Source organism: Ornithorhynchus anatinus, chromosome X1, assembly GCF_004115215.2.
Source record: "Ornithorhynchus anatinus isolate Pmale09 chromosome X1, mOrnAna1.pri.v4, whole genome shotgun sequence".
NCBI classification, from domain to species: Eukaryota; Metazoa; Chordata; class Mammalia; order Monotremata; family Ornithorhynchidae; genus Ornithorhynchus; species Ornithorhynchus anatinus.
Window position 1 is genome coordinate 74765215 of NC_041749.1, and position 24804 is coordinate 74790018.

Sequence of the window (24804 nt, forward strand, 5' to 3'; positions counted from 1 at the left end):
GTTCTAATTCTGATCCTCTACTTGTTCGCTGTGTGACCTTGGGAAGTCACATATGGCACATGCAAGTAGTCCCAGTAGAAAAAGGCCACTTGTAGGGGCAGAGTGGAGGGCATATGAATTGTTTAGGACAAAACCAGCAGGGATATTTTGCAGAGTGTTTGGCCACCAAGCCCATTTAATCTCTTCATGGGCAGTTCATCATCTGCTTCACACAATCTTCCCCTTGTCCAGCCCTAATAGAATAAATCATTCAAGCTCTCTGCTCACCATCCAAAGGTATTAGATTAACACAGAAGTTTCAAAGTAGGGGCACAAATACCCTGGGGGTACTCTAAACTGGCATGAGAGTGGCACCACTATGGCAGTGGCAGCAGCTACTGCTGAGCTACTTCTTGCTGGGTTCCCTAACAATTTGGGCTCCTGAAGTAGTCAGTAGGAAGCTGGAGCAGGTGAGATCAGAGATTAGGCCTATTGCTGCTGCTGCTGCCTCCCCAAAGTTTGTGCTTTCTATCAGGAGCACAGCAAGAAGCAGGAGCTCAGGTTGTCTGCATGTGGCAGCAGTAGAATTTTCTGTCTTTACTGTCTCGAGCAGCAACAGCCCAGCTGCTCTACTCCATTAGCTCCAGTGGCCAATGTGTGTGAGGATGACTGAGAAAGAAGGAAGGGTAAATGGGATGGAGTGAGAGAGGGGAAGGGGTTTGTGAGGAGGGGTTGGGAATGAGCAGAGGTACTTCCAAGAAAAACATTGAGACCAAAGGGGTACTGTTTCCAAGAAAAGTTAAAATTCACTGGACCAACAGTCTCACTGCCTAAAAATAACTCCGCCATTACCAAATGAACATGGGACAGGAGAAAAACATCATTTTATGATTCATCCAGAGCATCCTTTCTGTTCTCAACGATGTACTTTTACTGTTGTGCAAATTTACACTTCGATATGCAATAATGCCAGGATTACACCAGGATTACCAAGATAACTGTCTCATTTGGAGAGAGGAAGAAAAGTTCTCCAAAATACGTTTCTGTTTGAGAGTGATTTTTTATTTCCAAATTTAAGGCCAGGAGTTTTTTTTCTTGAGGGTGTGAAATGTTCCCCGCAGTGTCCAAAAGGCTAACCTCCTCACAAACTGGAAAAGGGTCAATATGTATGCCAGTGCTTTCCCTATGTGGAAACCAAAGGTTTGATCTAAATAATGTTGCTGTATTTTTCACCTGGGAGCTCGGAGTCTTAGTGTCACATGGCCATGCCTTGTTTTATTCCTCTAAAAGCATGGTGCTTATAAGCGTAGTGAATACCAAGGACTGGAGCCTCTTCCAGAGAAAAGAAATCCAAAACCAACATATATGACTGGGTCTGGTTTACCACACTCTCTGCATGCTGCAGAAGTGATAAAGAAGGATGGACCTCACTTTTGAGGTAGCCAATCAATCAACCATATTTATTGAGTTTTTACTGTGTGCAGAGCATGGTACTAAGAGCTTGGGAGAGTACAATACAACAGAGCTGGTAGAAACGATCTCTGTCCACAAGGAGCTTAGCCAGAGAATACACGTCAGAAAAGAAACTGATCAATTCCCACCCCTTCCCACCATCCCATAGGCTAAAAACCAGAACCCAAAACAGTATGTATTTTAACCTGATTTTTGTCCAGCTCACAGTTCTTATACTCTTTTTCACCCTGCTCCTGAAATGTAACGATCACAAAACCGACGAAGATGTTCATCATAAAAAAAGCTACAATGATGATGTAGATAATGAAGAAAACAGAGATCTCCACTCGGTAATTGTAGATGGGGCCAACATTCTCCCCATTGGAATCTATAGCCTTATAGAGCAACCTGAAAAGCAAACATAAATATATTTGGTTCCTGTGTAGACAAAATGGCAAAGCAACTGAAAATGGACACTGTACTATTCACTGGGAACTAATCAATCCGACTTGAGGATTGAAACCAAAGGCTTTCCTCAATTGTCATATCTATCTAAACTATGTCCCACTCTGTTCTGCAGAGAGGAGGGAGTGAGGAGTCCTGCTTTGAAGAGAAAGTAGTCAATGAAATCAGAGAAATCATGAAGCAATTTCAATTCAAAACAGCCATCCCCAGGTGGTGGCATTGAATGCTAAAGCAAAGGTCCATTTACACTTCCTGACTCACAAAGTTCTGGAGCAGCAGTGTGACTCTGTGGAAAGAGCACATGCTTGGGACCCAGGGGTCATGGGTTCAAATCCCTGCTCTGTCACTTGTCAGCTGTGTGACTTTGGGCAAGTCACTTAACTTCTCTGTGCCTCAGTTACCTCATCTGTAAAATGGGTAATTAAGACTGTGAGTCCCACGTGGGACAACCTCATCACCTTGTATCTTCCCAAGTGCTTAGAACAGTGCTTTGCACATAGTGAGTGCTTAACAAATGCCATCATTATTACTATTATTATTCCAAGACTGAAGATGCTGGCATGGGAACCTCTTCCCTAAATATATCATGCCCCCTCACCAGATAGGCCATCACTTCCCTTTAAATGCATAGACTGCACAATAATACCACCAAGAACCAACCTCCCTCTCACAATGAAACAAAATGAGACTCAAGCAGGGCTTATCACCTGAGCAAGCATAAAACTCTCTCTGAAAAACTGGTATCATCCAATTTAATAACTTGGCATAAGACTCAAATAATCATGACAGGTTATACTCCCCACAAACCATTTCCACATTCTTTCCCTTAAGAGTCAATGCTGGAAGTAACAGAAGCAACTAGTACAAGTGAGACTCACCTCTTGCTGGATCTCACCTATTTTGCTGTTCCCTCCCCCACACCAAAACAAACACACAGACACACCAGGGCCTCCCCCAGTCTTAGCTGTTATAATGTTGCAGTTTTCCAGGCATGTTTCTAGGATTATAGCAAGGCCTAGTGAAAAGAGCCTGGACCTGGTAGCAGACCTGAGTTCTAGTCCCAGTTCTGCCCCTAGCATACCGGGTGACCCCGGAAAACATCACTTGACCTCTCTGGGCTTCAGTTTCCTCATCTGTAAAATGGGAATAATAATGCCTACCTCTCCCCACCTCACAAGTATGTTGTGAGGAAAAATGAGATAATTAGTGTAAAAGCACTTTGGAAAAATAAAATTGCTATAACAATTATAAGTTATAATTGCACACCACCCAATGAAATATTGCCAGGCAAATGTGCCTCTCTCTGACCCCATTCTGAAATGCTCAGATAAGGGGTGTAATCGGTAAAATGAGCACAGCTCATTCCCCAGGGTTGGGAGGCAAGGGGGAGAGGGGTGCACTCATTCTGACTGGTAAACCATAGAATTTAATGAAGCTACTGATGAGCTGTCTTAGAGCAGAAATACATTAAAGATGTTGGGGAGCCAGAAACAAGGGTCTCATCCAGGTGAAAACATCCTGATGAGCTGGGTGGATGAGATTTGTCCCTGCTGGGGAGGAGAAGGCAGCCCAATCTACTTAGAAAAGCTCATGAAATCTTTCCCGTGTCACTATTTCCGTGGTCTCGGTTTTCCCAGCTTGATTGATGGGGTTCCCTCAGAAAGTTTTTTTGGAAAATTGTATTTCCCTGTGGTCCTGTGGATGCACAATATATACTTACGCGGGCCAACCTTCAAAAGTAGAGACTGTGAAAAGCGCCATCATAGCTGACAGAACGTTGTCAAAGTTGAAATCACTATTTTGCCAAACTCTCTCTCGAATCATAGGGCTGTTAACATCTCCATCCTTGTAAAGGATAAACAGTCCCCTGGGGAGAAAATATAAATGTGAATCTTGATCCATTAATAAAAGGACTGAAGCACCTCCTTTCTTATTTTCAACCAATCATCAACCACCTTTCTAATTTGCATATTCAATTTTGGTCTATCATACAGTTACCATATCACCATACATTTCAGTAGACAGTGCATTCACCGAAAGACAGGTGGGAATTTGTTTCATTAATTTTGGTTTTTTTAATGGTACCTGTTAAGCGCGTACTATTTTCCAGGCATTGTACTAAGCAGGGGTATATACAAGCTGATCAGGTTGGATACACGTCCCATGTGGGGCTCACAGTCTTAATCCCCATTTTTACAGATACGGTAACTGAGGTAAAGGGAACGTAAGTGACTTGCCCAAGATCACACAGTGATAGAGGCAGAATTAGAACCTAGATCCTCTGGCTCCCAGGCCCATGCTTTTCCACTAGACTACATTGCTTTCATGCCAGTCTGGCGACTCTGATTTAAGACAGTAGAGACTAACTATGATATCAATATATTTGATCGATATTGATATAGTCCTCTAGCCTGTAAGCACACTGTGGGCAGGGAATGTGTCTACCAACTCTGTTGTACTGTACTCTCGTAAGCACGTGGTGCAGTATTCTGCACAGAGAAAGCGCTCAATAAAATAAATAGAGAAGCAGTGTGGCTCAGTGGAAAGAGCTCGGGCTTTGGAGTCAGAGGTCATGGGTTTGAATCCCAGCTCCACCACTTGTCAGCTGTGTGACTTTGGGCAAGTCACTTAACTTCTCAGAGCCTCAGTTACCTCATCTGTAATATGGGGATGAAGACCATGAGCCCCATGTGGAACAACCTGATCACCTTGTATGCCCCCAGCGCTTAGAACAGTGCTTTGTACATAGTAAGTGCTTAACAAATGCCATTATTATTATTATTAAATACCACTGATTGATTATATTTGTAAAAAACCCATAGTGTTCAGGAAAGAATGCCAAAAAGCCATAATGGTGCCCCCTGTTTTGGGGGAGTCTGCATGCTATTCAGACTTATTGCAGCACTGGTTAAAACAGTGATTAAAGTGCTTATGCTTAGGTTGAGGTTATGTTTATGTGTTTAAGTAACAAAAAAGTGTTTATCTGAGGAGTGAGCCATAATCAGTATGTGATTTCAGGATGTCGAGTCCTGTCAATAAACCCTAGGAGACTTCTTTTGTGTTTGTGAAGTCATTCCAGACCGAATAAAATTTTGGGCTTAGTGTTCCATTACAACAAAGATGGGTCAAGAAAGAATGGACCCTTTAAAGGAGTCCTCCATCACAGCCTGCCTGCTGGCTGTAATGGGCAGGGATTGTCCCTATCTGTTGCTGAATTGTACATTCCAAGTGTTTAGTACAGTGATCTGCACATAGTAAGCGCTCAATAAATACAATTGAATGAATGAACCTGCTGTCATGATGAAACAACCTCCATGCAGGTAGCAAAAATAGAGCTTCTTTTGGCAGTAACAAAATCTCTGACATCACCAAGAATCTATGGATTAGCACTGGTGTAGATTTTTTGTGTATTCTTTGATATTTACTGATGTGTGGCCCTTCTTTTCAGTTAATTCAATAATTCATTTTTTCTCCAAAAGTTCTGAAAATATTGGTACCAACTCTATCTTGGGCTATCCTTTTTCACAAAGGCATTTCCTAAATACTTTTACCTATTACTGTGCCCTTTCTTTTCTCATCCACTATGATTAGAAGATTATCTAACTTCTGGTTAAAAGTTTCAGGAAAAAGGAGAATACCATCAAATTTATATAAAGGGAATTCACTAAGGAAGCATAATGGCTAGTGGAAAGAGCACATATTTGGGAGTTAGGAGACAGGGTTCTAATCCGGGCTCCACCACTTGCCTGCTGTGTGACCGTGGGCAAATTGCTTAATTTCTCTGTGCTTTAGTTTCTTCATTTGTAAAATAGGGACTAAATACCTGTTAACTCTACCTTTTAGATTGTCAGCCCCATGTGTGACTTATATCTGATTAGCCTGCGTGTCCCCAGCACTTAGGTGAGTGCTTGGCACATAGTAAGCACTTAAATAACAAAAATAGTAGTAACAATATTATGCACTTACTGTGTGCAGAGCATAGTATTAAGTGCTGGAAGAGGATACACAGGTGGAAATTAGACATGATCCCTGTCCCTCAAAGGGCTGACAATCTAAGAGATTATGATTATTAGGACGGGAAACTAGATGGTTTTAATTTGGGGGGGGGGATACTAACAAAGTAAAAAGGCCAGTGGCAATCTACGATAGCAAATCATCTAGATTATTTAGCCCTAAAATATGCTCTAGGGTCAATAATCTGAATTTTCATGTTAAAATGGTTTATTCTGGCATAAATTTTCTCAATGACTCAGGCTAGAAGATATTTTTCAGACACAAATTATTTGGATAATCCACATTTGAACCTTTAAAGTTCTCTTTTCTACTGGGAGGTTGGTATGTTGAAAAGGAAACAAAAAAGGAGTCAGTAGTATTTACAGAGACCAGGAGAGATAGAGAAACCATAATCAAACCCCCCAATTTTCACTAATATTTTCATCCTTCTATCCATCAAATCTTGCACCCATCCAGTCAGAGAGCAAAACTGTATGATTCTCTGCTAGAGAATCTTCAGGACTAGTTATTTATCCTGGGATTCTTGTCTAATGGGTTCCAAAATATCATTTTATGTGTGAGCAGCAGTATATTGGACCCTGTGACTCACTTAGAAGCAAAAAATTCAGGTCAGGGAGGGGTGAGAAGTACACTTCTGGTGGTTCACAGGAGGGATGTGGCTTGCTAAAATGCAACTTGCAGTCCCTAAAGTTGGAGACTGTATGCTCATTGTGGGTAGGGGATGTGTCTACCAACTCTGTTGTACTCTCCTAAGTGCTTAGTAGAGTGCTGTGCACACAGAAAGTGCTCAATAAATACCACTGATTTCCTAGCTTCATGATATCCTTATCAGGCCTCCCTTAACTGGACATAGATCACTGCTGCCACCTGGGGTCACATTCTGACCAACTCCAGCCTTAAGTAACTCCGGACTCCCCCCTCTTCTTCCTTCCCCCTGCCCCAGCCTTCATCCCCAATCCAGTAGCGGTAAGCAAGGTTGCTTAAAAAACAACAACATGCCATAGGGAGTCATTAGGAAGCACACAACAGCCAATCTTAATATATGGGGCATTGCAGTCTGCAGTCCGAGAAGCAGCATGGCTCAGTGGAAAGAGCATGGGCTTGGGAGTCAGAGGTCATGGGTTCTAATACCGGTTTTGCCACTTATCAGCTGTGTGACTTTGGGCAAGTCATTCAACTTCTCTGTGCCTCAGTTATCTCATCTGTAAAATGGGGATTAAGACTGTGAGCCCCACGTGGGACAACCTGATTACCTTGTATCTCCCCCCAGCGCTTAGAACAGTGCTTGGCACATAGTAAGTGCTTAACAAATACCATTATTACTGTTATTATTATTATTAATAATAATAATAAGTCCCTGAATATTCTCAGGGGATCTGATTTAGTGACCATGCCCTTGTTAATCAACTGCTTGGTATTTTTCATATTTGGTGATCACACCTGGAGTCACACACTATTTGGTATTGTATTTCAAAAATATATCCTAAAAATCTTACCACCAATTCAAAATTTCAAAAGCAAATGAAACAGGATGCCAAGCATTCTTGACTTGACAACACAGAATGGGGTACACTCAGCAATGGCTAATTTTTCTAATAAGCTAACAGAAAAGCACAGTTATTAGTTTGACAGTTCCACAGAACTCCACTCTCTTCTAGGAAACTCTCCAATATGTTCCTCAGAACTCCCCCGCCCTTTCCTGAGAACTTTTAATGATAGTCCTATAAACTCTCACCTGCATTCCTCAGGATTATTTTTGGCTTCATCTGTACACCGATAGAACTTGCCCTAAATGAAGCAATAATATTACAATGTATTCTAGAAAATAAATACACCAAGTTTAATGTGTTTAACAGGAATTGATATATTTACCTTAAAGAGCTGTACTCCAATGCAGGCAAACATGAACTGGAGCAGAGTGGTGACTATCATGATGTTGCCAATAGTTCGAATAGCGACAAAAACACATTGAACAACATGCTAGGAAGAGAAAAGGGCAGGAGTGGAGGGAACTGCATTAACAATTTGATTCAATTAGCAAGATTCATTTTATTTCTGATCTGAAATCTGTGTGTCTGGTTATACCAAGATTCTTATGTTTATGTAATTTTAAAAATTTGCAAGTTTTTCAATCATTTTTTATTACTTGGTAGACCCAAATGCTGAGAGATTGCTAACTAACTTTTGGAAACAGACTCTATTATATCTTACTGTAAAGAGTTTTATTTATGCAAGCAAAATGCAATTAGCCCTTGGCAAGGTTGGTTTGGCTGACTGAAAATGTAATTGTCCTGATCATGTATTCCTTTCCAGTGAACCTAAAATGGACAAAGAGAAATGTAACTTTATATAGAATATAAATAAAAACCTTTAGTCCTTTTGCTCTGTTTATTGCCCTTAGGGGTCTCAGTACCCTTAAGACCCTCAGAATCTTCACAACTGAGATAGCACTTGATCTAGATAAAACAGCGAAACAAACAAAGCATTAGTCTCATTTGTTACAACCATTCATTTTCAATTTTGAGGTGAAAGTCACATATCTCATCTTAATTCCAATCCTTTCTTATGCATAAGATTTTTTTAAAACCTCAACTAAATTTTCAGACACAAGCAGTTCCTCATTTATACTATGTTTCATCTCTATTTGGAACAGAAATGGCACAATACTCTGCTGAAATACTGAAATGAGACTCCCTTAAAGATGTCATTATTGACACAAAGAAAAAAAGTACTTTGTTTCCAAAAGGATGATTCATTTATTAAAGACAATTTCACAAATGCTTCGTAAGCTAGTCAAAGTCCACATTTCCAGACCTAAGGGAAATCATTTTATTTACATAATTCACTCTGCTCCCCAGATTGTTTTTCTAAAAAAAGTTTAGTCCATGTTTGGTATTTGTTAAGCGCTTACTATGTGCCGAGCACTGTTCTAAGCACTGGGGTAGACATAGGGGAATCAGGTTGTCCCACATGGGGCTCACAGTCTTAATCCCCATTTTACAGATGAGGGAACTGAGGCACAGAGAAGTTAAGTGACTTGCCCACAGTCACACAGCCGACAAGTGGCAGAGCTGGGATTCGAACTCACGAGCTCTGACTCCAAAGCCCGTGCTCTTTCCACTGAGCCACGGTTTGCCCACTCCTCAAGAGCCTCCAATCAATCAATTGTACAGGGGTTGCCCATCCACCTCCACATGAAGTGGAATCTCCTTTCCATTGGCTTTAAAGCACTCAATCATCTCGGCCCCTCCTACCTTACCTCACTGATTTCCTACTACAGTCCAGTCTGCATGCTTTGCTTCCCTAATGCCAAACTACTCACTGTACCTCAATCTCATCTATTCTGCCGCCAACTCCTCGCCCACGCCCTCCCTCTGGCCTGGAATACCCTCTTCCTCCATAGCCACATGACCTAGTGGAAAGAGTAGGGCCTTGGAGTCAGAGGACCTGGGTTCTAATCCCGGTTCCACCACTTTTTTGCCATGTGACCTTGGGCAAGTCACAGCTTCTGTGCACCTCAGTTCCCTCATCTGTAAAAATGGGGATTCAATAACAGTTCTCCCTCCTACAGAGACTGACTCTATGTGGGACCTGATTATCTTGTATCTACCCTAGTGCTTGGCACATAGTAAGCGCTTAACAAATACCACAATTATCATTATATTCGACAGACCACCACTCTTTCCATCTTCAAACCCTTATTAAAACCACATCTCCTCCATGAAGCCTTCCCTGAATAAGCCATCATTTCCCCTATTCCTTCTCCCTTTTGTATTGTCTATTCACTTGGATCTGGTACCCTTTAAGCACTTTATATTTACCCCTTCCTCAGCCCCGCATTGCTTACGAATATACTTGTAATCAGCTTATTTATTTTAATGTCTGTCTCCCCTTGTAGACTGTAAACTCCCTTTGAGCAGGGAACATGCCTGCCAACTCTGTTGTACTGTACTCTCCCAAGTACTCATTACAGTGCTCTGTATGCAGTAAGCACTCAATAAATACCAATAATTGATTGATTGGTTCTGATTTCCTTTAGGTTGCTGATGCTCGCTATCAGAAGCAGCATGATTCCTGGAACATTAAGAAGATTGGGAATGGCCAGTGAAAATTTTGAAGGCTGGTAACCTTTTTGCAGATCTAAATATACTTTAAATGTACTTGAACAGAAATGTCAGAAGAGTTCCTTTTGAGTCCAAGAGAGATGGCTCTGGAACCCAATCTTGGCTCCATTCATTTATGCCATGCGCCTTTGGGAATCTGACCAGAAAGCAACATTTGGCCCTGGTCCTGATGAGCTGTAAGCATATTGTAGGCAGAGGAAACATGTCACCAACTCTGTTGCATTATACTCCCCAAAGCACTCAGGACAGTGTTCTGCACATATAAGCGCTCAATAAACACCACTAATTGATTCCTGTTTTCCTGACTACTGTGACAGAAGGATAGTGGTAGGACAAAGATGAGGTTTAAGGGGAATCAGCAGTCCTGATTAATGATAAAACATAATTGTGGTGTGGCCTATTGCATTTAACATTTTAGCATTTTAGATACGTCTATGCCCTAATGAACACCAATCTTCTATATTCATTAACTACACCACGAACACATATGAGAAGAAAACTGTCCCATGTGGTTAATTTTTACCCTCCAACTTGAATTTGGTCTCCTAGAAACGTTCAGGTTATGGGCATTTTTTGTGTAGAAACCCCCCAAAATGTTTGTGCAAACAAAAAGGATAGCCCCTTTAAAGGGCAACTAGGATACTTACTGAATCCCAAATGACACCAGAGAAACACCCACAACTAGCATGTCCAGCAAGTTGAAGTAATTTCTACAGAATGCTCCTTTGTGGAGGAAAGCGCCAAAAGTTGTCATCTACAAACAGAATTGTTAGTAATTTAGTCTGTTTCTCTTTACTGAGACCCAAATTTAGGTTGTTTACAAGATATCTGAGAAAGGCTCATCTGTATTATTTAATGTGTATTAAAATAAGTATGAGAGAAACCCAGCATGGATAAACATTCAGGAACACTAAGCCATTTTTATTGAAGCAATACTCCCACAAATGTAGCTTACTTTAGACACCATTTAAGGACCAGGCTGAATCACGCTGTCAAAAAACAGAAAAAAGTTGACCTATTCTGCAGCAGTAACCAAGTTCAAATTATGGAACACTGATGGCATGATTAAGTAGAATTATATGAAATTTACTTTACTCAAACTTACACAAATATCTAATTGCTAAGCATCTCCAACCTCTCCTGCACACAATACTCAGATTATTTATTTCTCCCATTGTGAAAACCAAAGAAATGGTATTATGAAGGGCCCTGATTTGAACAATCTTTTCTGTTTCTACTTCCCTAATTAGCAGTCTTCATTTGTTTTGGCTCCTACCTCCCCTTCATCACAATCCTTAGAGGTATCTTATTGTTTCTCTAGCTTTCCAAGACTAAAGTATAGCCCGATAGTCTAAAGCACTCATCAAATGAAAGGAGGGAGCTGTTTCCACCACTTGCCTGCTGTGTGACCTTGGGCAAGGCAGTTAACTTTTCTGGGCTTCAGTTTCCTCATGCATAAAATAGGAATTAAATATCGGTTCTCCCTCCTACTTAGACTGTGAGCCCCATATGGGCAAAGACTGTCCAACCAGATTAACTTGTACCTACCCCAGTACTTAGAAAAGTGCACTAAACACATAGTAAGCACTTAAATTCCATAGTCATTATTATGGGGAAAATTTGTGCAAGTATGTGTGTGGGCTGGGGGAGCTGCAGCAATGACAGGGTTGTGGTGGGGGGATTGGAGGGTTGGGGGGAGGGGTAGAGAATTAGCCCAAGATAACTTGTGGTAAAAGAGGCAGAAGAGCCTCTGAGAGAAACAGCGTGGAGAGCCAAGCCCTCTAGGGCTCCCTCCAGTCACACTGCTCTGGCTCACCAGACTCACCCAGCTACGCATGGCCAGGTTTCTTCATGGCCTTCCTGATTCCTCCTCCACAAAGTTCCCCAAAGTTGGTTCTTCCCCAGACCCTACTACCACACCTTGGGAGGAGCCAGTGGGATGGATGTGGATTGGTTGGAAACTCCGGCCCTGTGCACAGAAATTTCTAACAACCAATCAAACTCTTCATCGCATCCATATCGTAGAGTTCCTCCTGTTCTTACTACACAAGAGGGGTATAAATATACACACATGTACAAATCTTCATGGCTCCATTATCAAACGTCCTAGGGCTGTTCCTATTGCATGAGTTTGGCTGAAAAATAATCCAATATGAAAGATACCTAAATTGAATATGGTCCAGACACTAGGGGTGACCATCAGAATAATTGTCCCCATCTACAAAACCAAAAAGGGAAAGCTTAGAAAAAGCTCAGAGCTAGTCAACAAGGAAAGGTTTCTGAGGAAGAGGAAAGGCACTAACATTTTCCAAGCAGAAAAAATAAAATTGATGGGGAAAAAGTTCAACCAAGCCCTGCAGGTTTATGAAATACATTTTCCACCAGAGAGAGGAGCATGGCAGTAAACCATTGGGAAGTCAGTTGGCTCTATTTCATCTCCTATCATCTTAGCCCCTAATGAAAATGAGAAATTAGTTACACGACCCAAGCTAAGGTGATTACTATGACCTGAAAACACTTTCTGAACTAAACCAGTTGAGTAGGACCCATCCAAAGTATTTGGTTACAATGATGTTGGGGTGATTGTATCAAAACTGTAACAAAGAAAATTCTAATAAATGTAGATAATCTTGTAAACAACCTGAGTTATTTAATATATAATGAGAATACAGATATACTCCAAAAGAAACACATGCAAAAGAGCCCAACTGACAAAAAAAAAAAGTTGAAGCTCAAGTTTAATCAGAAATGTATAGTTTCTGCACTTATTTTCAAAAGGCTAGACACACTTCTTGCTACATACGGGAAGCAGTGTGGCCAACTGGAAAGAGCCTGGGCCTGGGGAGCTGGAGGACCTGGGTTCTAATCCCAGCTCCGTCACTTGTCTGCTGTGTGACCTTGAGCAAGTCATTTAACATCTCTGTGACTCAATTCCCTCATCTGCAAAATGGGGATTCAATACCTGTTCTCTCTCCTACTTAGGCTGTGAGCCCAATATGGGATCTGGAGATCCTGTATCTATCCCAGTGCTTAGTATACTTGGCATGAAGTAAGCACTTAACAAATATAATTATTCCTATTATTACTATACATATTACTATATATATTATTACCATATATGATTTTATTACTATAAACTCATCCTGGGTGAAGGGAGGATATATGGCTTTTAGACACTTCTCTAAGGCCATATGCACTATGGAGCTTTGAAGAGTTATTTTTGTTTTTGCTTTTTTCACATGTTCTTCAACAGTGTGTTTCTCCAGGCTTAAATTAATCCTTTCCTTTGAGTGACTAACACCTCACAACAAAACTACCGTTCATCTCAGCTGATCTTTGTGCAGCCCTGGATTGTGTCCCTTACGATCAGTAGACAAACTGTACATGACCAAAGCCAAATCTTAACTCATGCCCAGATGATACAATTAAGTAATCATAGAGAAGCAGCGTGGCTCAGTGGAAAGAGCACGGGCTTTGGAGTCAGAGCTCGTGAGTTCGAATCCCAGCTCTGCCACTTGTCAGCTGTGTGACTGTGGGCAAGTCACTTCACTTCTCTGGGCCTCAGTTACCTCATCTGGAAAATGGGGATTAAGACTGTGAGCCCCACGTGGGACAACCTGATTCCCCTGTGTCTACCCCAGCGCTTAGAACAGTGCTCTGCACATAGTAAGTGCTTAACAAATACCAACATTATTATATTTTCCATTTCTTGGTGTATATTTAAATTTAAGCCCAAAGGATCTTAATCTATAAATAATTCCAAGGTATCTTGCAGACACTGTTGCAAGAAGTGATTTTCTATTTCCGGTGTCTGTAAATATAATCCAGAAAGAGAAATGAGATGCTCCTTTTGTAAAAAGAAAAATGTTTTCTTTTGGTTTTAGCATCAGAACAAAGTGAAACAAAGCTCACACATAGTGAATTATCTACCATCTGCTAGCCCAAAATAAGTATAAAAAGGAGCAAAATTCATTGATATTATGAAACAAAGTAGCTCCTACATGCATTCAAATAACTAAAACAAGTGGATTCTTTTTTTTTTTTTTTACAGAAAATATCCTTTAAAAAGGTTTATCTTGAGTGCAGGAGGCAAAAATACAGTTCAAGTGGCTTTACTTGGCAGGTGACACACAGGGAGAAGTCCTTTGAAACACACTGCTCTGTAAACCTGTTATTTTCAAAATGATCTCAAATGCAAAAGTACCAGTGAAGACATAATCTGCATAACCTAGCATCTGGAAGGTAAACACAAAATTTGCATGTTAAAACTGCTTTGAAGTTACAAGGATAGATTAAAAATCCATTACCTTTAACAGGATTTCAACAGTAAAGATGGCTGTGAAAGCATAGTCAAAGTAACCAAGAATCTGTAAAGTATAATATACGCCACAGTAAGCAAACTGGCTCTACGTAATATTTACAGTTAAATTCACATGCATACATTCCTCCAGTGGAGCTATAAATCCACTCTGAAACTACTTATAGAGCCTGTGACTCTTCTGACAGCTCTGCCACCCTAACTCTAGAATGGGAAATATGTGGGAATACTTCAAATTCAATCAGCTACATTTCTCCCCTAACCATGGGACATGACAAAAAATGCCCACTTCTTTAGCCACATACCTTCCCTCCCAAACATTCCTACTGTGTGCCATTTTCAGCTCTCATTCATACCAGAAGCTGCTTGTTAATAATCTGCTTTGTTCCTCATAGTAAAACATCTGCAAATTAGCCTGCAGCACATCATTACATGTCAGATTTTTCAAAGCCTTTTTACATTTGTTTGAAAGTGGGATCCATTCCAGGTTTGTGGAGCAAAACAAAAGAATGAGTTAGTTCCAAGAAATCTATCTAGACTTTATCTTTTTCTCTTGGATTTCTTCTTACAGTCACTTCTCTGCTATAACATGTGTTCATATTAAATGATTTGGACGTAGTATATTGGAAGAATTAGGGAACGTCATTCCCACAATCTGAGTCCCTCCTGGTATAATATTAATGAAAAGTTGGCACAGTGGATTCCGTGCAGGAAGAAAATGTCGTGTGCATGTATGAGGTCAAGGTGGAATGAAGTTATCTTCATTGATAGTGCCTATGTGCAGAGCACTGTACTAAGACCTTGGGCTTAAGAACTCACTCAGACTTATTGTATTGGGCCATACAGAGAGTATAAGAATATTTATGTAAGTAATGTGGGGCTGGGGTGAGTATCCAAGTGCTTAAGGGAAGCAGTATGGCCTAGAAAGGCAGCACGGCTCAGTGGAAAGAATGTGGGCTTGGGAGTCAGAGGTCACAGGTTCTAATCCCGGCTCCGCCATCTGGAGCTGTGTCAGGTGCGTGACTTTGGGCAAATCACTTAACTTCTCAGTGCCTGAGTTACTCATCTGTAAAATGGGGATTAAGACTGTGAGCCTCACGTTGGACAATCTGATTACCCTGTATCTACCCCAGTGCTTAGAAAAGTGCTTGGCACATAGTAAGTGCTTAACAAATACCAACATTATTACTATTATTGACAAATATAATGATAATGATAATGTTAATACAGTACTATGTATTTCCTTGAATTTTTGTAACGTTATAATATTTAATACAGTAAAATAACAATAGCTGGGAAGGGCATATGGCATTCTTTCAGCAGTGGATATAAAAGTAACATGGGAATTTGTTCCAAAAAATGCCAGTAATGATGGTATCTTCAAAGCAACTACTCCCTAACTCAATATTTCCCACTGAACCAATAGTCCTGTAACATGATTTGCCTATAATATCACAATGATAACTTAATAAAAGAAATTATTTCATTTAATGGGAAAAGTGAAAAATCTTCCCTTGCTCTCCCAGTTGATACACTGAACAGGCAAGTCCTCTAGACTGTAAGCTTACAGGGAACGTGTCCGTTTATTGTTATATTGTACTTTCCCTAGTGCTTAGTACAGTGCTCTGCACATAAATAAAAACTCAATAAATACGATTGACTGACTCCAAAGAATGAGTGCACTTAATCATTATTAGCGGGTTTTTTTCTGCCAGCTGATAGGCATCCAGCTTTGGTTTGAACATCAAGGGATCCACTAATTTGCATAGCTAATTAAGCACAAAGGACTAATGTGTTAATGGACTATTGATGATATAATTGTCTAGAATATCTCATTAGTAATCTGGAAAACTGATGCTCAAGCAAGCTAATGCAGGCATTCAAGATGAGCCAAACTAGGAAATCTAGTCCCTCAGTAAGAGTCATTGATTATTTTAGGAATTATTGGAGAAATCTTACAAAAATCTTACAGAAATCTCGGGGACCCTGAAGACTAATGAGCCCAATCCATTTTGAAGTATTTTCAGGGCTCTATAGAAAACTGTACCTGAGAAATGGAATATTTTCCATTCTTTAGTACAGTCTGTTGATGATATTGCAGCCATCTAGAGCTATTTTGCTCCTAAGAAGTAAATTTTTTGCACCTTAGCAAGGTATTTAAACACACTGGGACCAAGAATAGTGCAAAAACGATTTTAAAAAATGCATATCTTTGTTTCTTTTTTAAAAAAAAATCTCACATACCACATTTTGATTGGTCATCCAAATTACGCCAATTTTGCCAGCTAACTTTGATTCAGGTAACTGGAGATCGGAGAAGTGTCCTTTCTGAATCCAGTAAACAATAATAAGATTCTAAAGTATTGTAGTCTAACGAAGGAAAGCTCCCTACTCATCAGTCTTTATAAAGCCAGAACAGTTTCTTTTTAATACAACCTCAATTGTATTTATTGAGCACTTACTGTTTGCAGGGCACTGTACTAAGCACCTGGGAAAGTACAACACAATAATAGAAACAGACACATTCCTTGCCCACAATGAACGTACAGTCTGAAGGCTGATGTTCCCACCCACTAAGAAACAATGACAAGGTAAAACAAGAGTATTATACCCTTGAATGCAATAACCCAAGTAATCTGAGACATATAAGCATGTCATCCACTTAACCCCATACCCCAAAATAAATTTATGAACCAAATACTTCTAATTCACTCCTGTAATTGGGACTCTGTGATCTTGGGGTACCTCCCAGGAAGATCAGGTGACTATGCCACTTTTTGCCCCAGGTTCAGCGTCAAGTCTCAAGTTTCTTGAGTCCCTTCATCACCTGACCTTGCCTGCCTCAGCGTCCCCAAAACTGACACTGATCCTCCTTTGCTCCCCAGCAATCCTTCTCCTCTGGTATCCCAAGCAAAAAGGAAAGGAGACAGGAGAGAAGAGGAGAAAGAAAGGCCCTTGCTGGGTCACGACCAAGATAACCGAGAATTAACTGAGAGTCCAAAGAAAAGGTATAGGGACCTGCCTCTTTAGTAGGGTTCTACTGTTCTTTGCAGGCTCATATGTGAGAAATGGAACATGGGAGTGCAAGATCAGATATTAAAGGTGATCACTAAGTAAGCAAAAGTATTGTGAATTAGTGTAACTAAGAAAAATTAAACTTTGCATTTAAGTTTACTTCTGGATTTTTCATGATTTTCCAGTCAAGGATATAATTAAACTTTAAAAATAGAGAAAAAAGTTTAAATTTTCAAACCATGTGGAGAGGGTAAATTAATTACTGGTATTTAGCAAATAAACATATAATTCAAGTTCTTTTAATCCTATTTGGCTGCCACATCAAAATGATTCTCATTCAGCACAATCTAACCACGGCAGCGAAAAACAGAGCATGACAAGGTACAGAGTAACTCAGGTATTAGTCTACAAACTTTTTGGCTTACAGTATTTCGGAAGGAATGACTGCGAATTGGGTCTTCAGCTGCAAGAGAGGCACTGCTGAGCATGATGAAGACAAGGATGAGGTTGGTAAAGATGTGGTGGTTGATAAGCTTGTGACATCCCACTCGAATTCTGAAGGAAAGAAAACACAGAAAAACATCAGCAAAACAAACTAACAAAAACTGGACTAAAGCTATGCGACCATTCAGACCTGTGTTATCAAAGTTTCTGTTGAATTGATGGCAGCTTCTGACTGGAAGGTAGTGCTGTGTACTGAGTAGAGATGTGGAACAGTAATCAGGAAAGCCAAGGAATTGGCACCTAGGTATGCCATTCCCAGCATGCACCATTAGGGGCAAGTTACTGCTCTTCTACTTCCTATTATAGCAGAATCTCCTTATACCTGATAGCGGTTCCTCTCTACACCTGGATCTCTCTCTTTGACATCTTAAAAAAGTGTGTGTGGGTATGTGTGTGCGGGAAGGGACAGGGCAGAATGACCAGTAGTTTCTTAAGAGTCCAACCAGCTCATTTCTGTCAACCCCATTTCCTACTACTACTGATTGGATGATTTAAGAAAGGCCACCTAACTTGATTGGGTCATTTTCCCACTTCTAAAGCATCATTAGTAGTAAATGTTGGTTTTGGATGGGGCAGGGATGCTCACTTGAAAGGGAAACTGCAAGTATTTCCTTTCATTCAAAAGTCACATCCTCAGTTCTGGGACAGCTAATTCCACAGGAACCCTACAATAATCAACTAGAAGGTATACCCACAGTTGAGAAAACAGCCAATATTAGGTGAAATTTCTAAAACCACAGGGCCAATATCCTTGGGGAACATACCTATTTGGGGAGACAGCAAAGCGTACTGGAAAGAGCACTGACCTGTGAGTCAGGAAACATAGTTTTTAGTCCCAGCTCTGCCATTGGTCTGTTGTGTGACCTTGGGCAAGTCACCTAACCTCTCTGGACCTCAGTTTCTTCACTTAGGTCTCAGGTGGGACAGCGACAGGTTCCCAAAATGACTTATTACCTATTACCCCTAAGTAAAACAGGCATACTCAGCCATCATTTTGCCTATCAGTGTTGATGAATCTGTTTCATTCTTTTTATTAAATAGATATTTTTTCCCAGTGGTGTTAGCATGAAGCTGGGCTCGCTATCCATGCCATTATCACCAGTACCAGTATTTTGGGGTTTAAAATTAGTCTAGCTTTGTGTTTGTGAGGTACGCAAATGACTCTATAGGCTTTGATCATTTTTGTAATTGGACTACTTTAGGATCTATAGATCGATAATTAAGAACATAAAATATATCATTAGTGGGTCAGAACAATGGTCCATCCAGTCTAATATTCTATCTCTGTTAATGGCAACAAGTTGCTTGGAGAAACTGTATAGTGGCTACACCCTAATGTTAGCATTGCCCAACCTTTTCTTCTAGAAATCCATTATGGACAGCTTGTCCAAACCCCTATTGAACCTGTTGATGTGTTCAGCCTGCACAATTACCTGTAGTATTGCATTTCATGCGCTTAGTACTCATTGGGTCAGTGTGCCCTGTTGTGTGTTTTGAATCCATTATTGGTAATTGGTGAACAATTATTCTGCACTAGCCCTGTCCTCCCACTTCATGATTTTGGAGATATCAGTCATCTCCCCTTCCAGCTTTTACTTTTCTAGTTTCTTGAAGGTCTTGTCATATTCAGGCTACCTTTATGCAGAAGGTTTTCACATGGAGAACCAGATGGATGTCCATGTTTGTACCTTTTTCAGTTTATGTCCTTCCCAAAAAGCACTGACCAGAATTGCACGCAATAGTGCAGATTGTTTCATATAATACCAAAGGTATGCTTTTTGATTGCTTCTCTACCTTCTCTCTGGTGGATGCCCAACATCTGGTTAGCCTTTTTCATTGCCGCCAAACACTGAATCAAAAATTTACAAGAACAGTAAGCAATGATTCTGCGGTCTTTTTCTGTGTGGTTACTGATCACCATGATCACCTGATCACCACGTCATTGCAATTTGGATTTTTCCCTACGTGTATTATCTTCCACAGGCTTACAATGAAGCACTGCTGCAATTTTTCAGCTTCTTCATTCCTCATTAGTGCCAATGACAAACTTGGAGATTTCATAGAATACTTCCTCTTTCAAATCATACTAAATCCAACTGGTCCAAGTATCATTTCCTGGAAAACCCATTTCCCCATCTTGAAGAGCAGATATTTAGTCCTACTCTTTGTTTTCTATCCATGACACAATTTTTTTAAATTCCATCATTATTCAGTTTTTTACAAGAGTGTTTAGTGTGGAACCTTACCAAAGGCCATTTAAAAAATCTAAATATATTATGTACACCAGTTCCCCTTTATCCACATGACTATTATTGATCTCCTTCAGTGAACTCCAGATTAGTTAGACATGGTATTCCCTTACAAAAATCATGTTGTTTTATCCAACGGATTGTACTTTTTAAAGTGCCCACTGATATTAAACCTAATTATAGATTCTAGTAGTTTTCCAGGTATATGAATTAGACTCACCGGTCTATAATACCCAGGATTACCTCTGGAACCATTCCTTTAGAGGGTTATATATAAAACCCTTATATGGCAAGATGCCAGTCCTCCAATACAGTTGGAAGGCTGTTTGTCAGGATAGGATATACACTCTTGTCTGGAGTTCTGCAACTTCCCCTCCAAATTCATTCAGAACTTGGGTGGAGCCCATCCAGTCCCAGTGATTTGTTAACATCGAGTTTATCAGTTTGTTCTAAAACATGCTGTGTGAGCACCACAGATTGATCCCCCCTTCCTCTAACCTTTCTGCTTCAAAAAACAATTTGGGTGTGGGAAATCTCTCTAGTAGCTTCCTCATTAAAGTCACATAGTCTCCCTCCTACTTAGACTCTGAACCCCCTGTGGGACAGGACTGTGTCTGTCCTAACTTGTATCTACCCCATTACTTAGAATAGGGCTTGGTACATGATAAGTGCTTAACAAATACTATTATTATTAGTAACCAAGCTAATGAATTTATTGAGCCTCTCGCCTTTCTCCTTTTTATCCTGAATGCTCCTGTTAACTCATGGTATTTAAATGGTTCCACTGCTTCCCTGGTTAGTTTTTGGCTTTTGATATATTCAACAAATCCTTTACTGTTATCTCCCAAGGTGTTCTTCAAACTCTTTTTGGCTCACCTGACTTGCCATTCTTTATGGTCCTGAAACTCTCATTATCTCTCAAAATTTCTAATAGCCCCTGCTTTCTTTCGTTTTTATCTCAAGGCAATGCTTTTATAACTGTGGATAGTTCTTCTATGGCAGCCAAAGATTTCTGCAATTCTAGTAATCTTTATTCTCCTATCATTTCATTTAGATCCGAGTGACTTAAAACCTAGAAACTGCTTGGTAAATGAACTTCTCTCTCTTTTGAGATCTTTAAGAACAGTGCTTTAGGCAAATACTTTTCCCTCTTAATAGAAGTGTCATTTCAAACAGAATATTAAAAGGTGGAATTGAAGATTTGCAGCCTAAAATCATTACTGCATAATATTACCATGATTCTTTCAGTGTCAGGAGGGGAAACCAGTCAATTCATCTCCTCAGAGTGAAAGCACTTTTGTAGGTATCCACCACTTTTTCAAAACATAAAGCACATTCCTTCCTCATTGATTGTCAGTGAACCCAGTAAACAACTTTTCCAAAAGTAGAACTCCCATTCACAGCACTGGGTAGCTATTCCTACCAAATCAGGCTCCTAGAGAGAGTCAGCTGAACTGGACACCATGACAGAAAGAAGAGTTCATGGCACACTTAGAAACAAGGCATCTGTTCAATCAGGGCAGCTTTAAAGAGAATAAACTATTCAGTGTGCCTATGTGGCACTAAGTTAAAAATAAGGCAGTATATTAAATGCAGTAGAAAGGGCGTATTTACGGATTGGTTTTGCTTAAAATGAAGAAAGCACTCCCTTCAGGTATAGGGACAATCTTCTCTTTCATATTCAACTCAGAGATTCTTCGAGGACGGGGGCCAGCTGGAACCTCTGGTTCATCTTCCTCTTCCTCCTCCTCTTCACCTACTTTAAATTAAACACCCTTTTAAACCTTAAGATAAAAAAGCTTACATTTTTGTTCAAAGTAGTATAAAAATGTATCTCTTAGTAAAATACAACTTACACTTAATATATGTACCCAGCCAGATTCACAAAAATCTTCCCTTTCATTATGTCATTCATTTTCCTATTTATCCATTAGGGATGCATACGAGACAAGACCCTTGCAGCCCAGGCATCAAGTCTAAGGTTTGACCATGCCTGAAACTGGAGATCTGGGGATTTTTGACTGTATCTTCAATGTGAACTGCCTCAGAAACTGTTTCCCTATTGAGACACCCAGAGGAAAAAAGGAAAATGAACACTGTGGACTTCCAGTCCATCTTTCAGACTAGGAGGAAAATGGGCAGGATTCAAGAGACAAAGCTGGTACAAAGTAGACCAAGTTTAAAGGGCTACCAGATGGGGGGAAAATTACGACAGTGTGGGACTCCTGCAAAGAAGCCCAGGGGAAGATGAGATGTTCATGGAGTAGAGTTACTCACAAGTAATCCCACTCCAGAAACCTATGCATCATTATCAAAATTAACTATTGAGCATCTACTGTGCATATATTACACCTCACTGCACTTGTAAACTTGTAAGAGTTTACAATCTAGTGGGGGAAACAAGTGGACAAAGATGGCTAAATAAACAATAGATGAGAGAGTAAGAAAATATACTCAAGTAATAACAGAAGCAATTAAACGAATATGCTCATAGATGCTAAAAAATGGTAGATGAGTGTGGGATGACTAGGAAAGTGGGAGAGTAGTTAGGAAATGCAGCTTGGAGGGGGTGACCTTTTAAGGAGAGCTTTGAAGAAGTGGATGGATGTGGATTGGTGGAGCTATGGGGAGGGATTTCAGTAGAGGGGGAAAAGTTGTAAACAAGTAGATTTAGAAGATTAGGTTCATTCATTCATTCATTCATTCAATAGTATTTATTGAGCACTTACTATGTGCAGAGCACTGTACTAAGCGCTTGGAATGTGCAAATTGGTAACAGATAGAGACAGTCCCTGCCCTTCGATGGGCTTACAGTCTAATCAGGGGAGACGGACAGATAAGAACAATAGCAATAAATAGAATCAAGGGGATGAACATCTCATTAAAACAATAGCAAATAAAAAGAATTAAGGCGATGTACATTTCATTAACAAAATAAATAGGGTAATGAAAATATGTTCAGTTGAACAGACGAGTACAGTACTGAGGGGATGGGAAGGGAGAGGGGGAGGAGCAGAGGGAAATGGGGGGAAAAGAGGGTTTAGCTGCAGAGAGGTGAAGGGGGGGGCGATAGAGGGAGTAGAGGGAGAAGAGGAGCTCAGTCTGGGAAGGCCTCTTGGAGGAGGTGAGCTATAAGTAGGGTTTTGAAGAGGGGAAGAGAATGAGTTTGGCAGAGGTTGAGGGCAGCAAAGAGTACCACCCAGCTGGAGCGCATTGGGAGGGGAGGGTGGGTAGGTAAGGAGGGCAGCTGATGGAATGCCTTGAAGTCAAACATTAGGAGTTTTGTTTTATGTAAGAGAAATGTGTAGCTACTAGAGGTGTTTGAGGCATTGGACACAAACGATAGACAGAATTGTATGTAGGAATAAACTTAAGAGGGAAAAAGTTTGGGGCTCTTAAAGGATTCCAGTCAAGAGAAAATGAGGGGGGAACCAAGGTGATGGTAGTAAGGGTGGGGGAAAAAAGGATGGATCTGTGAAACATTATGGAGGTAGAACCAATAGGATTAGAGACTGACTGAAAATAGGAGTTAGAAGAGAAAGAGGAGGTTGACTATGTTGGGAAAATTAGGAATAAGGGAGCATTTAGAAGGGAAGCTGAGTTCAGATTTAGACATATTGAGTTTAGGGTGCCAATAAGATTATTCAGGTGGAGATGTCTGAGAAAAGGAAAAGTTTGGAGAAGGTTAAGCAGGTCTGAGAATGGGGCTGGTGATGTAGATTTGGGAAGTGTCCTCATAGGGGTAATGACTGAAATCATGTGAATAAAATAAGGTCTCCAAGAGAAGAAGAACAAATGAGAAGAGAAGAGGATCCAGAAATGAGACTAATGGGACACAAAGTACCCACAAAGGAGACTGAAAATGAGCAGTCTGGGATATAGAAAAGAACCAGGAGAGTACTCTGAAAGTAAAATTAAGGCCAGATAAAGTTTCTGGGAGAAGGGAATGGTCAAAGCTAGAAGCAGTTGAGAGATCAAAGAGGATCTAGACAGAGTAGAGCCTGTTAGGTTTGGCCGTAAGGAAGTCATTGGAGACCTCAGTAGCTACAGTCTCAGTAGAATGAAGAGAGCAACATCCAGATTGTATCAGCCCAGGGCTGCCCAATGGATCAAACTGTCCCTGCAAGAGAGTGTCAAGTGATATGCTTCTTTCAATCACCAGATTATAAATCTAAAAAATAAAAGTCCCAACCCCTGCGACATCCAGAAACCTAGCAACTGAATCATTAGGCTAGTCACTTCAAATGGCCTGCAGCTCAGAGTGGAGATACTAACAGGGCGTATTTTCTCCCATCACTATTACCTGGCACATCACAAGGTGGGTAGGGGTCCTTGTCTTCATCCTCTCCTCGATAGTCATCAATTGTTACCTGGGGCAAAGGCAAGAGGGACAACTCAGGATGAAAATTAACTTCACATTATACTTAAGCATTCACAAAATCAAACCCGGGAATCAAGGAATCTATAAATGGAATGTGGAGCCATATAGCAGACCAGAGACTGGTGACCGACCTAAGAGTGCAGGAAAAAAGGAAAAACAGAGTCAGGCTCAACTGGAACCTAATTATTAAGGATTTAAAATTTAGGGCTAGGGAAAGGTAAGAAGGTTCAGTAGAGCAATCCATTACACCTCCTGCCTTCCATCCCGTCACCCTGAAAAGCTATGTGCACAGAGGGCTCATTT

At 40.5% G+C, this 24804-nt stretch overlaps 1 protein-coding gene across 1 annotated transcript in view; it reads right to left on the reverse strand.

The window, feature by feature from the left end:
• Positions 1–24804, reverse strand: part of CACNA1D (calcium voltage-gated channel subunit alpha1 D) — a 428992-nt gene that overhangs the window by 67637 nt on the left and 336551 nt on the right. The window contains exons 19-28 of the mRNA XM_039910398.1: positions 24424–24490; positions 21735–21879; positions 17793–17922; positions 14342–14401; positions 10682–10788; positions 8279–8366; positions 7783–7890; positions 7646–7698; positions 3617–3763; positions 1638–1839 (exon numbers count right to left, since the gene is read on the reverse strand). Coding sequence (XP_039766332.1) covers positions 1638–1839; positions 3617–3763; positions 7646–7698; positions 7783–7890; positions 8279–8366; positions 10682–10788; positions 14342–14401; positions 17793–17922; positions 21735–21879; positions 24424–24490 — 1107 coding nt within the window. The remainder of the gene's footprint in view (positions 1–1637; positions 1840–3616; positions 3764–7645; positions 7699–7782; positions 7891–8278; positions 8367–10681; positions 10789–14341; positions 14402–17792; positions 17923–21734; positions 21880–24423; positions 24491–24804) is intronic.